The 16,766-nt window shown below is 45.0% G+C and overlaps 1 protein-coding gene across 1 annotated transcript in view; it reads left to right on the top strand.

Annotated features, from left to right (window-relative positions):
* EGFR (epidermal growth factor receptor) overlaps positions 1-10,812 on the top strand; it is a 172,363-nt gene extending 161,551 nt beyond the window's left edge. The window contains exons 21-28 of the mRNA XM_054160981.1: positions 1,570-1,725; positions 3,072-3,147; positions 4,346-4,492; positions 6,911-7,008; positions 7,835-8,002; positions 8,099-8,146; positions 8,249-8,354; positions 9,971-10,812. Coding sequence (XP_054016956.1) covers positions 1,570-1,725; positions 3,072-3,147; positions 4,346-4,492; positions 6,911-7,008; positions 7,835-8,002; positions 8,099-8,146; positions 8,249-8,354; positions 9,971-10,347 — 1,176 coding nt within the window. The 3' untranslated portion in view covers positions 10,348-10,812. The remainder of the gene's footprint in view (positions 1-1,569; positions 1,726-3,071; positions 3,148-4,345; positions 4,493-6,910; positions 7,009-7,834; positions 8,003-8,098; positions 8,147-8,248; positions 8,355-9,970) is intronic.
* Positions 10,813-16,766: the final 5,954 nt, after the last annotated feature.

The following is a 16,766-nucleotide window of genomic DNA, read 5'->3' as shown; positions in this document are numbered from 1 at the left end:
AGCTCTGCTCGCTAAAGACCTCTTTGTGTAATTAAATCCACGCTCGCAGTGGCATCGCGCCAGTTTGTTTGGGTGGTTTGTTTTGGCAACATTAGCAGCTCTTGGGTGAAGTTCTGCTGAGGGCCTTGGGTGGAAGATTCGATGGTGGTCCAGGTTAGCAGCGAGCTTAGGAAGGGGGCGGAGGCTGGAAAGGAATTATTCCCTCCAGTGCTCTGTCATCACATCAACCTGACCATGTTGGCATTAACTTTGGAGGTTCAAAGTGCTTTTTTATTAATTCTCGCTTCGTAAAAAAATAGCAGCGCATAAGCTACCGCCGGCAGAACCCTGCAGCCTGGGAATAATTGTGGTTTGGAGAAAATACCTTGCAGGAAACTTGGAAATCATGAACTTTTTTTCATGCTGTACACCAAGAGACTGGTGTTGAGGGGAAAGGGAATGTTCTCTGTGGTCAGAAACACAGCTGTTCGATTCGTGCTTTAGAAGTCAAAGCAGCACAATTGGTCCTATTCTTCCTCGAGAGGCAGTTGTACCAAAAAAGCACGTATGCCATGGGGAACCCAGTCTAACCATGGGAGACAGTGAAACTGGAAGGACTTGCTTTTTCAAAGAGAAGTTAGAGTGGAAAAGAGGTGCAACTCTGAGCTCAGTCATCTCTGCAATAGTGTGCCTTGTTAGCAGGCAGAAGGCAGAGCACTCTGTGGTAAGGCACAGTATTGGCAACCTTGAATGATTAATGTCTAAGTACTGTCTGTAGGGTTGGCCTGTGTGCATGTGGAAGGTGTTAGTTAAAGTCAGTACTGTGCTCTCATGAAGTCATTGGGCTTGCCAAGTAGTCAACATTGCTTGACAGCTTTTCTTTGAGAATGTGTTTATATGGTCCTCAGTGATGAGAGAGGATCTAAATGGAAGGAAAGGGCAATTGGAAAGAACATGGTTGAGTGTGATGGCAAGGAATGCTCAAACATCTTCCAGACATGGGAATGTCTTAGGTCTTTGGCTTAACTGCAAGATGGCTGAAGACCAAGGCAGTGTACCATATAAAAATCATTTTTATGTCAAAGTATCCTCATGAAAGTCTCCTCTGTCCCTTAGTCAGGTTTTCCAACCTCCACCTTTGGCAAATACAATTTTTTTTCTCTGGTGTGTTTTGCAAGTTAACGTGGATAATCTGGTTGGGCTTTTGAAGGCACTCTGTCCAGCTTATGGTGTCATTTTTGCTCCTTGTACTCTGCTGAGTTTGCCCCATATTTGAAAGTCCCATCCTGACTTTCTGTTTCTTGAACTAAATCCCAAAGGAACCACATGCCCTGCTAGTACAGCTGCTATTGTCTCTTTTTTTTTCCTCGCTCCACTGGTGCATCGCCCCGTGTAAGTGTGCAAGTGCACGTCCTCAGCCTGCAGTAAGCATCTCAGAAATCAAAACAGCCAACCTTCTTCTGAAGGTGGGATAGGTTACTACGTGTTTATGCTGCTGTGTGTTACCACAGGGCAGCTGAACTTCGGTAACTCCTTCGCGCATCCAAACCCAAAGCGTGCAATGCCTACTAATGGTCTGCTGCCTTGCAGGGAATGAACTACTTGGAGGAGCGTCGTCTGGTGCACCGTGACCTTGCTGCCAGAAATGTCCTTGTCAAGACTCCTCAGCATGTGAAAATCACTGACTTTGGGTTGGCAAAGCTGCTCAGTGCTGATGAGAAGGAGTACCACGCTGAGGGAGGCAAGGTAAAGCACACCAGAGAATGAACCGCTGCATGTTCAGCAGTGTTGTGCTTCTGCACAAGCCTTAAACAGGGTGGGGAGAAGATGGGTGGGGTGTGGGTCAAAGCTGTCCTGCCTGGGCTGGGAGAGAATCCCAGGCCAGCCATGGACTGCTGGTTATCAGCAGCTCAGTGTCAGCCAGCCCAACTGACTGGAGATGGTTCCAGGTGTATCCCAGAGCATCAGCACCACACTCAGTATAAAGAGGGAACTTCAGTGAGGACACGAGAGACTTCTGCTAGAGCCTCCAGCCTGGGCTCCATGGGCTCCTTCCCACCTTGCTGCTCTTCCTTCTCCTGCTCTCAAGCACTGCCTTCCTGGTTGGTGTGACTGCTGTAGCTTTGCTGGGATTAGTATAACTTTATATACATTATACTGATGCTGGTACCAGTTTGCTTCTCTCTTTAAATCCATTTTCATTTCAACCTGTGAGTCTCCTTTTCCCAGTTTCCTTTCTCTGCTGGGGAGGGGCCATTGGGTGATAGAGCAACTGCTGTAGTTCAGTCTCAGATGTGGGCTAAACGTAGACAGAAGCACTCAGCTGCCGTCTCAGCATGCTGCCTTTGAAGCCTGTGGGAGTCCTCTGAAATCAGATGAAGCAGCATTAGGCCAGTGGGAGAGGAGGTAGTAGAGCAGCAAAGGCTTTTGAAATTCCCACCCAGAATGTCTGTGGGGGAAAAAAAGCAAGATTATTAAAAAAACATTTAAAAAGGAAAAAATAAAGGCAGGGCTGAATTCATCAGTGAGCCAACACCAACAACACTGTGCAGATTATGGAGAGAAAAGAGGGAATGCTGTATATTTCTAGCAGAAGAAAGACCTGTCAGACTTGGTTCAGCATGCCTTCATGTAGTACTACGTGCTGATACATGGAATGCCTCCTGCTGAGAAATTAAAGAGAAGCTACTTGCAAATATTGCAGAGACCCTAAATGGAAACCATACGAGCACAGATCAGTCTTTTTCATACAGCCTGAGATTAGATTTGTGTCCTGTAAAATGCAGAGAAAGTAGTAATTTGACTGTTAATAACTATGGCAAAACTAATTTATAGTATCTTTCTGATGTACCTAATATTTCACAAGTTCCCTGGTTCAACAGCATAAATGAAAATAATCATAATGAGGGACTTAAAAGTTGCCTGCTCTGACACTCAGATAATTGCCTATCTGCCAGCTCAGATAGCTGTCATGGTTTCTAGCTGGCTTTTTCCCTTTTGCAACCAAACTTGGTTTCAATACCTCCTGGTGGTAAATAGCACTGATGAAATTTGAGTCAGCCTCTTAAGGCTTTATTTGTGAATTTTCCTAGGTTCCCATTAAGTGGATGGCCTTGGAGTCGATTCTGCACCGGATTTACACTCATCAAAGTGACGTCTGGAGTTATGGCAAGTCTAAATCCAATTATTATTGTTGCAAATGGGTTGGAAAATTGTGGGATTTTGACTCTACACAGACCTTTTTTTTTCTCCCTGTTATGAGAAAGTAGAGGGATGAAACAAACAGTGGGACAAATCACCAATTCAATAGAAGAAAATTCCCATGAAATTGCTGGCTAGCAAGGCATAAGATGTTCTGTAGAATCTGCTTTCAGATTGAGTCCTCTCCTGAGTGGGGCTGCATGTAGGAGACTGTGCTCCACTTGCTGAAGTTCTGCTGGTGCTCTTCTTCAGCAGCTTCACATGAAGTATAACTGGCCTGACAATAAAGCCATGTAACTAAGAGGGAGGACTTAAAACCATCAGCTGTGCTGCTGGTCCGTGTCAATCTGTGTAACTCTGCTGTGGCCTAAACTATTTGTGCTGTCCTGCTATTGAGAGGCTAATGCTAAAGGTGAAGCCAAGTGATATAACCTCAGAAGTTATTTTATATTTGGTATAGTTCATCAGCCAGCTTGAAAGAAAGAAGAGCAGAAAGGAAACCTTTCAAACCAATTTATTCCAAAATTTCCACTCTATGAGCTCTTGCATTCCTGGAAAATATTTAAGGCAGATGGTCAGATCCTGTGTCCTTTTAGAAAAAGTATAACCTCTGGTCCTCTTAATCCACTTATGTATCTTGGCATCCAAAATCTTGTTTTGTATCCTAAGCTACCAAACAATCACAACAGCTACATCACAAGAGGACGCAGTACGTCAGCAAACGACAATGAGGCAGCTGGGTTACACATCTGTCAAAAGCTGCTCTTGCTTGTCTCCAAAGAGATTGTTTTGAAACAAATACACCATCCATTTTTAAAGCCACTTGCTGGGTTGGAGTCAGGAAGTGGTAACCTGCATTTCCTTTCTGTGGGGTTGGGAAGCTTGTGGGATGTTCAACACTGAGATACCAGATGAGATTAACAAACAAACAACAACAAACCAAATACCTAAAAATACATGAAAAAGGAAATAATGATGTTTTCAACCTCTTTTATTAGTCTGTCTCTCTTCAACATCATGGCAGAAACTGCTTTTCCTGGGTGGGGCTCTGGCAATGCAGTGCCGCCAAGAAAGTTCTCTCCACTCACCACCTGTCTGCACCCAGGTCAAAGCCCTTCAGCTTCTAGCAAAGCCTCTCTGACAGCCTTCTTTTCCCACCCTGCAGGTGTGACAGTCTGGGAGCTGATGACATTTGGGTCCAAGCCGTATGAAGGGATCCCTGCCAGTGAGATCTCCTCTGTCTTGGAGAAGGGTGAACGTTTGCCACAGCCTCCCATCTGTACCATAGATGTGTACATGATCATGGTCAAATGTGAGTTCATCACCTGGGCTTGTGCGTGCTCACCTCAGCTGAATGACGGTTGCTTTCATTATGTTACATTTGTATATGGTGTGTTCATGCTGACTGCACAGAGTGAGGGTTCTGTGAAAAAAGTGGTGACCTCAGAGCATGTGGCTACACCTTGCCCTTTATCTAGGAGCACAGGATATGGATTCATTTGTCATTAATCCAGCCAGTTCGTGTTTTCCTATCACTCACACCACTGATGACACTGTCAGACAGTATAAACTAGCGTAGGACCACCCACTTCACCTGATATTCTGGTTTCCCAGAGTGTCATAGAATCATAGAATGGTAGGAGTTAGAAGGGACCACTGAAGACTGAGTCCAGCCCTGCTGCCAAAGCAGGCTCACCTAGGGCAGGTCACACAGGAACACATCCAGATAGGACTCTGGGCAGCCTGTTCCAGGGCTTCAGCACCCTTACAGTAATGAAGTTTTTCCTCATGTTGAGGTGGAACTTCCTGTGTTCCAATTTGTATCCATTGCCCCCCGTCCTACCACAGGACACCACTGAAAAGAGCCTGACACCGCCTTCTTGACACCCACCCCTCAGATATTTATAAACATTAATAAGATCCCCTCTCAGTCTTCTGTGCTCCAGTCTAAACAGCCACAGGTCTCCCAGCCTCTTCTCATCAGACAGATGTTTCAGGCCCCCTTATAGCCTCTGTTGGACACTCTCTAGTGTATCTCTGTCCCTCTTGATCTGGGGAGGCCAGAACTGGACACAGTATTCTCCACACCACCTCCATACCGTGCCTCCCATTGTGATCAGACACATGGGCTGTGCACTCTTCTTACTCAGAGTGTTGGAAGCACAGGCACTACTGTGGCTTATGAAGATCTGGAGTTCCTTATCTGATTTCTTCCTCATTTTTGGATGGCCCCTTTTGGGCACACAGCCGTTGCAGGGAAGTGGCACAGGAGCTGAGGGTCTCTGCAGCACTTCTCTGTAAGGCACATCAAAGGACTTCTGATCCCCAAGCCCCTTGTCCTTCTGTATCAGCTGTCTGATACCTGGCTCCCTGCACACCTCCAGGCTGCATCTTCCAAATCCCTGCTTGCCACTGTGAGGATGCAGATAAGCAGCCCACTAGGTGGCATTTAAGACTTTCTCACTGGATCAAAATGGACCTGTTCCTGAAAGAAGAGCCCCACTGCTGTGAACACCCTGTAATGCAGCACTTTTGGGGAATCCTGCAGCACCTCCATGTTGCTTTGTTGGGACAGGCACCACACAGGGTGAGCCTGATGCTGTGTGCTCATCAGAGTGAGTAGGAACCAGATTCAGATGTGTGCAGCTAGCCCAGGAGGTGTCTGGATCCAAAAGTAGTATCCTGGAAACTCCTTGGTGATTCTGAACCCTGCTGACACCTCAGCCCTGCCACCATCTCAACCCAACACCACCAAGCTCACTAAACCATGTCCCAAAGTGCCATGTCTATACAATCTTTTAACACCTCCAGGGATGATGACTCCACCACAGCCTATTCCAATGCCTGGCCACTCTTTTCAGTAAAGACGTTTTTCCTGATATCCAACCTAAACCTTCCCCAGTACAACTTAAGGTCATTTCCTCTAATCCTATCAACCCCCACCTTACTCCAGCCTCCTTTTAGGGAATTATAGAGAGCAAGAAGGTCTCCTCTTGGTGGTCTTTTCTCCAGATCGAACAACTGCAGTTTGCTGAGCTGCTCTTCATCAGACTTTCTTCTCCAGACCCTTCACTGGCTTCGTTGCCCTTCACTGGACATGCTCCAGGACCACAGTGTCTTCTTGTAGTGAGGGATCCAAAACTGAACCCAGGGTGGTGGTGGAGTCACCATCACTGGAGATGTTTAGGAAGAGACTTGATGAGGCGCTTGGTGCCATGGTTTAGTTGATTAGATAGTGTTAGATGATGGGTTGGACTCAATGATCTCAAAGGTCTTTTTGATCTCAAAGGTCTTTTCCAACCTGGTTAATTCTAGTCTAGTCTACTCAAGGTGCATCCTTACCAGTGCTGCATACAGGGTCACAATCACTTCCCTGCTCCTGCTGACCACACTGCTCCTGATCTAGGCCAGAATGCTGTTGGCCGCCTTTGCCACTCAGGTGGGACCTGCTTGCCCACATGGAGCTAGGCCAACAGGACTGGAGACAGTCTGTGTGGAGCTTTTCCAGTACAGGGGTTTATTACTCTCTTCATTCTTCCCAGATCTGCCAAGATGTGTGTTTTAAATGCTGAAATTCACACTGGTGGTTGGGTGAATGAATGTTTTACAGTGGTCCTTTATGGGTAACTCCTGTCTTTGTCCCACATGTGGCACAGGTCTTTTTGCTGCCATGTTTTATTTTAGACTACAAACCTTTCTTTGTGTGTTGTTTTCCTTGTTGTCCCTCCAGGCTGGATGATCGATGCAGATAGCCGGCCCAAGTTCCGTGAACTGATAGCGGAGTTCTCCAAGATGGCTCGTGACCCGCCACGCTATCTCGTCATACAGGTACTAAACCCCGTGGCAAGGTGCCTGTCTTTGGACATTCGGTATGAGGCCCAAAATCATAGAACCATAGAAGGGTTTGGGTTGGAAAGGCCCAAGTTCCGTGAGCTGATAGCAGAGTTCTTCAAAATGGCTTGTGACCCACCAAGCTATCTCATCATTCAGGTGCTAAACCCAGTGGCAGGAGGGTGTCTGTCTTTGGACATTCAGTATGAGGCCCAGAATCATAGAATCATAGAATGGTTTGGGTTGGAAAGGACCTTAAAAATCATCTAGTTCCACCCCCCTGCCATGGGCAGGGGCACCTCCCACTAGCCTAGCTTGCTCACAGCCTCATCCAGCCTGGCCTTGGACCCTCCCCTCCAGGGAGGGGACATCCACAACCTCGCTGGGCAACCTGTTCTAGTGCCTCACTGGAACTTCTTACTGCAAGGAATTCCTTCTGGGGAATTCCATCCAGTCTGTATCTAGATGGCAAAATGATTATGAATGCATATGAAAATAGATACTACAGATCATTTAAGGCCAGATGTATCATTCCTTTCCAGACCTTAATATATTCAGCTAGAAACACTTAGGACTGGATCAGTAACAGCCCAGACTGCAGTACTGAGAGGAGAATGGAGTTTGATGCTCCTGAAAATGGAGCTATTTAACACGGACAGAGATTGCAGACCTAAATTCCCCTAAGCTCTAGATGAATTTGGTTAAATGCAGAGGTGGAGATTTTGCATCTTGGGCCTCTTGCTAAATTTGTGTCTCTGAGACGGGGATTGTGAGGGCTTGAAGGAGATCTGCGAGCCCTCTGTCACACCAACTTGTCTCCCAGGGAGACGATCGCATGCATCTGCCCAGCCCTACGGACTCCAAGTTCTACCGCACCCTGATGGAGGAGGAGGACATGGAAGATATAGTGGATGCTGATGAGTACCTCGTGCCACACCAGGGCTTTTTCAACAGCCCTTCAACATCCCGCACCCCTCTCTTGAGTTCACTGGTATGGGTTTATTTTTTCCCTCTGTGGAAACATGACAAGCAATTTTAAGAGTGAACTGCTTCTCATGTCTGTATTTTCTTTCTCTCTCTTTTAAAGAGTGCTACTAGCAACAACTCTGCTACCACCTGTATTGACAGGAATGGGGTAAGTGGGACAGCCTTTAAAAAAGGAGTAACTTCTCTTATGTGCACCAGCTTCTTCAAATCAGGCCTTTTTAATACCGAATTTTCTCTATTTCCAACCTAGCAGGGGCACCCTGTGAGGGAAGACAGCTTTGTCCAGAGGTATAGCTCAGACCCAACTGGTGCTTTCTTGGAGGACAGCATAGATGATGGCTTCCTGCCGGCACCAGGTAAGTACTTCTCTCATGTTTTCATCCCTTCCAATGGGGACAGGCTACAAGACCTGGGACTCTTCAGCTTGGAGAAAAGAAGGCTCCAGGAAGACCTTAGAGTGGCCTTCCAGTACCTGAAGGTAGCCTACAAGAAAGATGGGAATAGGACAAGGGGGAATGGCTTTTTCCTGAAAAGAGGGTAGATTTAGACTGGGTATTGCCTGGGGAGGTGGTGGAGTCGCCATCACTGGAGGTTTTCAGGAGAAGACTTGATGGGGTGCTTGGTGCCGTGGGTTAGTTGCTTGGGTGGTGTTGGATTGGTTGATGGGTTGGACGCGATGATCTTGAAGGTCTCTTCCAACCTGGTTTATTCTATGTATTCTATGTATTCTATTAGGAAGAAATTCTTTGCAGTGTGGGTGGTGAGACACTGGAATAGGTTGCCCAGGGAGACTGCAGATGCTCCCTCGCTGGAGGTCTTTAAAGCCAGGTTGGATGAGGCCCTGAGCATCCTGGTCTAGTGGAAGGTGTCCCTGCCCATGGCATAGGGGGTTGGAACTAAATGGTCTTTAAGGTTGCTTCCAATCCAAACCATTCTATGAATCCGTGATCCCATGGCCACTCATTCCCAAGCCATTTGGTTGTGTAGATAATAGTTGATTATTTTCCTTCCTTTTCTGTGGAATGGGAGCAATCCAAATGCTTCCTACCTTTTTATTGCTCAGTAAACAGGAGTGGAAACACATGCACGTATCATTTTCCTAGACTTTATCTGACTGCTGCTGGCTGTTTCTCATTTCAGTTTCTTCACTAGCCAGGTTCCTCATGTTTGCCATGTGTGCCATCTGGCTGGGGAATTTGCATGCCTGGTTCTATGTTTAAAGCTTTCTACTTGAGAAAATATCCTCTAAAACCAGAGTTTGACCCCTTAAACCATTTCAGCAATATAAACAGCTTCCTGGCAGTTTCACTGCTTTCAGATGTTGATACACAGAAAGCTGCTCACTGTTTCACGTGGATTTTAACAGTGTAGGCGGGCGGAGAGCAAGCCAGCAAGCACCAAGGGAGCTAGTGCTGGGTTATGGAGTCATGGTGATTTGTGCCCTTAAAGAATCTTAACCAACCCTTCCAAGAACTTACCACATCTAAAGAGCGTGAAAGACCCTGCAAGGGATGGCAATGAAGTGAAACATGGAGCCTCTGTTACTGCCACTCCGGTATTTGCTGGGCATTTTCTTCATCACTAAATATTTTTCTAGGGAAACAGCTTCTGGCAGCTAGGCTCCCAGACTGCAGTTTCAGAACAGTATCTGGGACATAGCCACCCACATGTCACTAAAATCAGGAGTAGCTACTCTTGCTGTCTTGTGGTCCAAGCTGTCTTTCTGCTTCTTTGCAAACCCAGTTTCTGAAGGAGAAGTTCAGGGCAGTGCATTTGGTGCCATGGCACAGCAATTCCCTGCCTTTGTCTCTCTTCCATTCTGGGAAGTTCAGCAAGATGTTGTACACAAAGAGCAAGTGGCAGCAGGGTTAAAACTACACCTCAAGTGATGCAAATGGCTGCATTAGTTACACCTTCATTTTCATTGTCTTCATTTTCATTCCTTCTCATTTTCATTTTCTTTTTATTCCAGAGTACGTAAACCAGCTGGCGCCCAAGAAAACTTCTGCCTCGGCAGTCCAGAATCCAATCTACAACAACTTCTCTCTGACAGCAAACTCAAAGGTCCCCACAGACTCCAGCTACCAGAATTCACACAGCACAGCTGTCGACAACCCTGAGTATCTCAACACTAACCAGTCTCCACTGACCAAGACAGTCTTTGAGACCTCCCCTTACTGGATCCAGGCGGGCAACCACCAAATCAACCTGGACAATCCTGACTACCAGCAGGACTTCTTACCGAAGGAAACCAAACCGAACGGTCTCTTGAAAGTTCCTGCAGCAGAAAACCCTGAGTACTTAAGGGTAGCAGCACCAAAAAGTGAATACATTGAAGCCTCAGCATGACCCTAGAGAATTTGTTCTTGCAGGAGGTCAAGCCAGACTCAGTGAGCTCCCTGACTTCTGCAAGAATGGACTCCTGCTGAGAGCGAGCGGCAACTGCAATGCATCAATAAGCACATCTTTCATTTTCAGCATGGGGGCTGAATCTGTGAGTCCTATCCGATGGTAGCTTGGGTCTTTTCCTGCCCATTTCCACGTAATAATTGAGGCCCATTACCTGCATTTGGATGCTTGTTGAGATGGAGCAGGATCTGCTTGGACAGAAAAAACATGGATGCATTCCTTTTATTTTCAAATGGTAGCATTGTAAGAAGCCACTCTGGGATGAACTTGAGAGCTGTACACATTGTACAGTCAATTCCTTTCTACAGTCTGTATTTTTATAAATGCTTTTGACAGAATGTTGGAGTCTTTTAAGAGATCAGATGTTTGTACTGCTGGTCTGCTACGTGGTGCTCAGATCACCAGCAGGGGAAAAAAAAAAAAAAAGCTACTAAATAGTTTTCCCAAACTCTTGGAACAGAAACAGTTATTCCAAAACACCATTTTTGTACAAATTTGCTCCATACACTGCCTCTGGCACAGAGAGAAAAAGTGCATCTGGGTGTTGTATGGGAGATTCTGCCCAGGGACGTATGGAGTGGATTTACTCCTTGCACAAGGAGCAGAATGGCACAACTCATCACCTACTGACCACTACTGCTAAAAACTGACAGGAGGAACTCACCTCAGAGTCATCTGCACATGGTTATAAAGTGCTCACTAGTCTGTTTGCTGATGGTCAAACGCAAGACATTTTCTTTTCTGATCCCTTATGCAGCTGTCAGGTTGTAAAAATGCTTTTCTTCTGCAGCAAAACTGTTAAAAGATGTTGCCATAACTGAAAAATGAAGTGTCAAATCACATTTAACAGACTTCAATTAACTGTCAAGGAAATGCAAATGGTGGCAAATTGGAGCATTCACAAGACAGACTGGAAGAGCTCTATTAAATTTGAGTAGGGCAAGAAACACAGGTAGCTCTAGCCAAGCAGTTTTATTTCTTGTCTTAAAGGAGCTTAGAGCAGAAATTGTCTTCCCTTAAACATTTGGCAGAGGAAAAGGATATATGTTATGCTTTACCCATCTCAAGATACCATGCTGGGGCAGAGGCTGGGATGGTTGCCTGGCCCTTCGGGGTTACGTATCCTGGCAATACAATAGGGCCAGGGAGAATGAATTAAGGAAAGGAAGAGCAATCTAAGGTAATGGAAAAATTTATCTCCCTTTATTGAAACACAGGGCAGCCTACTGCTTCTTTAAAATACCTAACATCATCTTCTGTTGTCAGTGTGGAATAGACAGGCGAGGCACGGCTAAGATTTTAGCTTGGTAGTCATGAAATCAATCACAGCAGCAAGAGCAGCCACTCTTTCCAGGGGCCTGTGATACAGAACTTCACATTTTTCCATCATTAACTTTCCTTAAGAATGTAGGAGGAATAAGGTAACCAAAAGTGTGGATTTAGTCAGTAATTTAGATGCATCCCACCAGCAGCTCAGCAGGGCTATTTTAATCAAACCAGTCAGTCAGGAAGCAAATACACATTTGGTGATTTTTGATACAAAGTCCTTTAGCTAGATGAACATTGGACTCGATGATCTTGGAGGTCTTTTCCAACCTTAATGATTCAATGAGCTTGCTTAAGGGTGGCATTAGCAGTTGTGTTGCAGAGTCTGCATAGTCTGTATTAAGTAATAAGGAAGAGCCAAATTTATGCTGCCACTGTCTTTTGAATGTATCAGTATATGTTTTTGTTTAAATAGTGCATCTGGAGTCCAGGAGCAGCAGATCCTCTGAACATTGTTTCTCCAGATTTACTGAGGAAAGAAGGAGAATAATGGTCATGTGAAATGACCCCTTTTGAGAGTGATGCAGTGTAAAATGCATTCACAACTTAGCTGTGCGTAGTAACTTACCATTTTAAGATAAAGCAGTATATTGGATCAAAACCCGACAATTGTCCTGCTTGGTAGGCACATGTCACTGTGACCAAGGCACAAGCAGTATGGAGGGTGCAACATTTGACTGGTATTATTACTGGCTTGTATCTAAAGCACTAACCACAAAGCAGTTCCCATGCCCAATTAGTGGAAGCTTTCTTTTTGCATTCCTGAGAGCAGATTTGTTGCCTTGCTCTCACAAGCATGCAACATGTATGCACAGGCAGGGCTGCCTTTCTCCACCCACAGCCCCAGGAGGAGGAATGCACATAAAGCCAAAAAAAGATCTTAACAGAAATCACAGATAATTTTCAATTTGCTAAATCTGTTATGTCTCCAAGCAGAACACAAGAAAATCACACAGGGCATGTTCTCCTGCAGATCTTTTCAACACTATTGCACAAAAGGAATTTATTGATGTTTTGTTTGATTGTGTTAGCTGAAACCAGAAAAACACCAAGAAGTAGCAGGATATATCACCAGCATCATGTAGCATGAAAAATATTTAATAGAGTTAATATGTTTGCCCTTTTAGAATCATAGAATCATTTTGGTTGGAAAAGACCTTTAGGATCATTGAGTGTAACCATCATCTAACTCTGCCAAGCCTAGTGCTAAACCATGTCCCTCAGCACCACATCTCTGCCTCTTTTCAACACCTCCAGGGATGGGGATTCAGCCACCTCCCTGGGGAGCATGTTTCAATGTTTGATAACCCTTTCAGTCAAGAAGCTTTTTCCCACAACCAACCTAACCCACCCCTGGCACAACTTCAGGCCATTTCCTCATGCTATCACTTGTTACTAGGGAGAAGAGACTGTTTAAAACAGGATAGGAGGGATTCAGCAGCAACTCATTGCTAGAAACAAGGAGATTCACCTAAAAATGAGGCAATGTAAGTCCAAAAGAGCATCACTTTTTGGATGTGTTGGTGTGGTAGTTTTAGGCTATGCTTTTAAAATTTTTTGATGAGAAATGTAGGAAAAAGGATGTGGAAACACAAATTCTTGCTATAAATGTAGAGATTCCAGATTGGTGGGGTCTGCTGTAAAGTAGTTATGGTAAACAGGCATCCTGTAAGCCATGATTTGTAAACCATCAGCTCAGTAATGACTCAAAAACCAGCAAAAAAACCTCAGACTGGGCAGTGTGCTGTAGTGTGTGGGCAGTGCCTGCAGGGGCAGATAGAGAGCAGAGGGAACCATGCAGCAAGTGCTATGTGGGGTGATGCTTATTGGACAACAGGCATTAGCAATGTAGCACATGATTTCACTGAGATGAACAAAAGAAATCAATCAGTCGAGCAGCTGATATTGTTTGGTTTTCCCACTGCAGCTCACTGACCATTTAACAGCAAGGAGCCCCTCATAGATTGCAGCTGCTCATAAAGGTGAGCATGGTTCAGCAGCGGAAAACAGCATCCAAAAATAACTTGCAAGCTCTGCTGGTGTCTCTCAGGAGGTGTTTTTTAAAATGCAGCTAAAGAGGGAGATGTAGCAGGCAGCAACCACATTGAAAAGCTAGCAGAGTCTTACTAATTGAGAAAATTAAAATTTCCCTTTTTCATGCATTTCTCCTGGCAGGCAAAATGAAACTGCTCACAGGTTGGTGCTTAGTGTCTCTTAATCACAGAGCACCAGTTAATATGGAACTGCTTTTGCAGTAATAATTTCAGACTTTTAATAACTGCTAAGTATATGAAAACCAAGAGCCTTCATCTTACTTTGATGTCTTCCAGTCATCTGTGTACAGTGTCCATGCACTCAGCTTGATTCAGGCTCAGGGTTCTTTTCTTCTGCTGTGCAGGGAGTTAGCTTGGGATATTTCCTTGATGTTGCAATTTGTCCTGTTGGGTAAATTCATCTGAAAGGCAGAGGGCTTGCTTTTGTTTCTAGGTGGCAGGGAACAATTCAGTGACTTTTCTAGAAAGAGCAGTTGGAACTAGTTGGTGATTTCTGAACTGTCTTAGGGTGATGCTCTGTCCCACCAGCATCATCATCAAATGGCCATGTGAAGCTTCATCATTAGACAATACAATCCCGTGGTTTATTTGAAAGGAAGAGACTTATGTAAAAAATAATGCCAAGAAAGGGGTGCAGCCAGCAACCCACATCCAACACAGCTGCCAGATTTTCCCAGGGACATCATGTCTATGTGGCTCATATACCTGCTACTGGCTCAAAGCAGAGGTCTCCTCAGAGACTCCTTCTGCAAAACCCAAAGTACTATGGAGTGAATGACTTCTCTTCCCTGGGAGACACAGTTAGGGCTATGAGACTGTCACAGGAATCCAAACAGCTTAAAGAGGTCCCATCACAAGGTGCCTGGGGTATCCTTGTTCTGTCTAAGAGTGCTCCAGGCTGCCAAGGAGAAATTTTGCATTTCCAGACAAGCGCTCATTTTTCAGATTCAAAGTTCAACATCTTCTGTTGGTACAACCTCTGTCTCTCCAAACGAGCAGTTATGGTACTCTGGGTTGTTGGGGTTTTTTTGTTCTTCCCGTGTTTCTCTGTGAGAAAAACTGAATCAGGACAAAGTATGACCATGCACCTCTGTCCTCCTTCCTGATGGAAACCACATACTGATGATGAAATGTCAAACTCGAGTGTGATAACACTTAGCAAGAATCCTTTGCAATGTTTTATCACTGCTCAGTTGAATTTTTATACTGGGATCCCATTTTCTAGCTTTCTTTTTCTTGCCTGTTTGTTCTGACATCCAACTTTTAAGAAGCCTTTTTAAAATAATTAAGAAAAAAAAAAAAGGAAAAAAAAAAGTTTCTAGAAAAGAAAACCAGAACACCTTCAAGTAGCTTGTCAAATGGGCTGCACTAGGACCAAAGATGTAGCATCTTGTTTTCTTGCTTTAAAGGAATAAGGTATTGATCATTACTTCCACAGCCTCTCATTACAGGAAAAAGCTACAGATCTCCACTCCTCGTTGGGGCTGGGCCAGACCTCCACCAATCCAAGAGCACTTGACATGAAGGGGGAGGCCTGTCCACAGAAAACCAACCCAAATATCAGGACCAGGTATCACTTCAGGGCCAGACCTACAACCCCCACTCTTGTTTTGATTCATTTTCTACTCAATCCAAGAGCTAAGCAAGAACAGGAAAAAAGAAACCAAACACAAGATGATTTGGCTCTATCAGGAAGAGATACAATGATGTGAAGGTGAGCTCTGGTGAGATAACTGCTTTTTATGTGAGGAATAGTGTAGGCTGACAGTGAGGCTTTAAACTGATAACACTTTTGGTTATGTATTACTTCACTTGTGTGGGGGACTTGACATCACAGCCCTTTCATGATAGGCTTTAGTTTTCTGCCATGCATCCTGCCTCCATTCAACATCATGGCCACCATGGTTTAAGAATTTCAGGTTAGACAGAGGTACTGCATGCAACCCCTCCTTCCTATACAGGGAGAGAAGAGCATGGCAGTAGTAGCCTCTGCCACAGTTAGTGGTCATGCAAACCCTCAGTAGCATATAAAAAACTGTTGTTCCTGAGGAAAAATTGATTGCTGTAGACCTAGCTGGCAAGACACCGTCACTTGTTGCCCCACTGAAGTCAGCAGGCAAAATGCCTTCAGCCAAGATTCAGGGCTGGTGTTCCACCAGCTTTAGCTTTGTTCTTAGCCTCTTACATGGTGCAGGTAGGGCTGTCTTGATGTGCAGCAGTGTAGGCCTTATGGTCTCTGTCCACCTCTCCTTGAAGTAAAAGTGAAGTGAAAACCAGAAATCAATCCCAGCACTAACTGGTTGAAGGTGTTACTCCTATGTAGCTGATACATAGGATGCCGTGGGTTAGTTGTTTGGGTGGTGTTGGATTGGTTGATGGGTTGGACGCGGTGATCTTGAAGGTCTCTTCCAACCTGGTTTATTCTATGTATTCTATGTATGTTTTGGTTTTCAGATATTAACAAGTTATTTAAATGCAAGAGCTCTCTTTTGCTCTTTCCTACTGGTAGATTTGACTTGGTACCATGGTTTATTAGTCATGAGGTCTGGGGTGACAGGTTGGACTTGATGATCTCTGAGGTCTTTTCCAACCTTATTGATTCTATGATTCTATGATTCTATACGGTACACCACAGAATCATTTTGCTTGGAAGAGACCTTTAAGATCATCAAGTCCAAGCATTGTTTTAGTCATGCTGAATTTTATCCACACCTTTCTCCTTACCTCTCACAAGCCAGCTGGACAGTGTGCATTTGCAGCCACCATCAACATTATCCTCATGTTTTATGAAATCACAGAATCACAGAAACATTCAGGTTGGAAAAGACCCTCAGGATCACCAAGTCCAACCCAAAACCCTGCTCTAGGAGATTCACCCCTAAACCATATCCCCAAGCAGCACATCCAAATGACCTTTAAACACATCCAGGGTTGGTGACTCAACCACCTCCCTGGGCAGCCCATTCCAATGCCTGACCA

Source organism: Dryobates pubescens, chromosome 4 (genome assembly GCF_014839835.1).
Source record: "Dryobates pubescens isolate bDryPub1 chromosome 4, bDryPub1.pri, whole genome shotgun sequence".
NCBI lineage: Eukaryota > Metazoa > Chordata > Aves > Piciformes > Picidae > Dryobates > Dryobates pubescens.
This window is presented reverse-complemented; position numbering and strand designations above follow the sequence as displayed.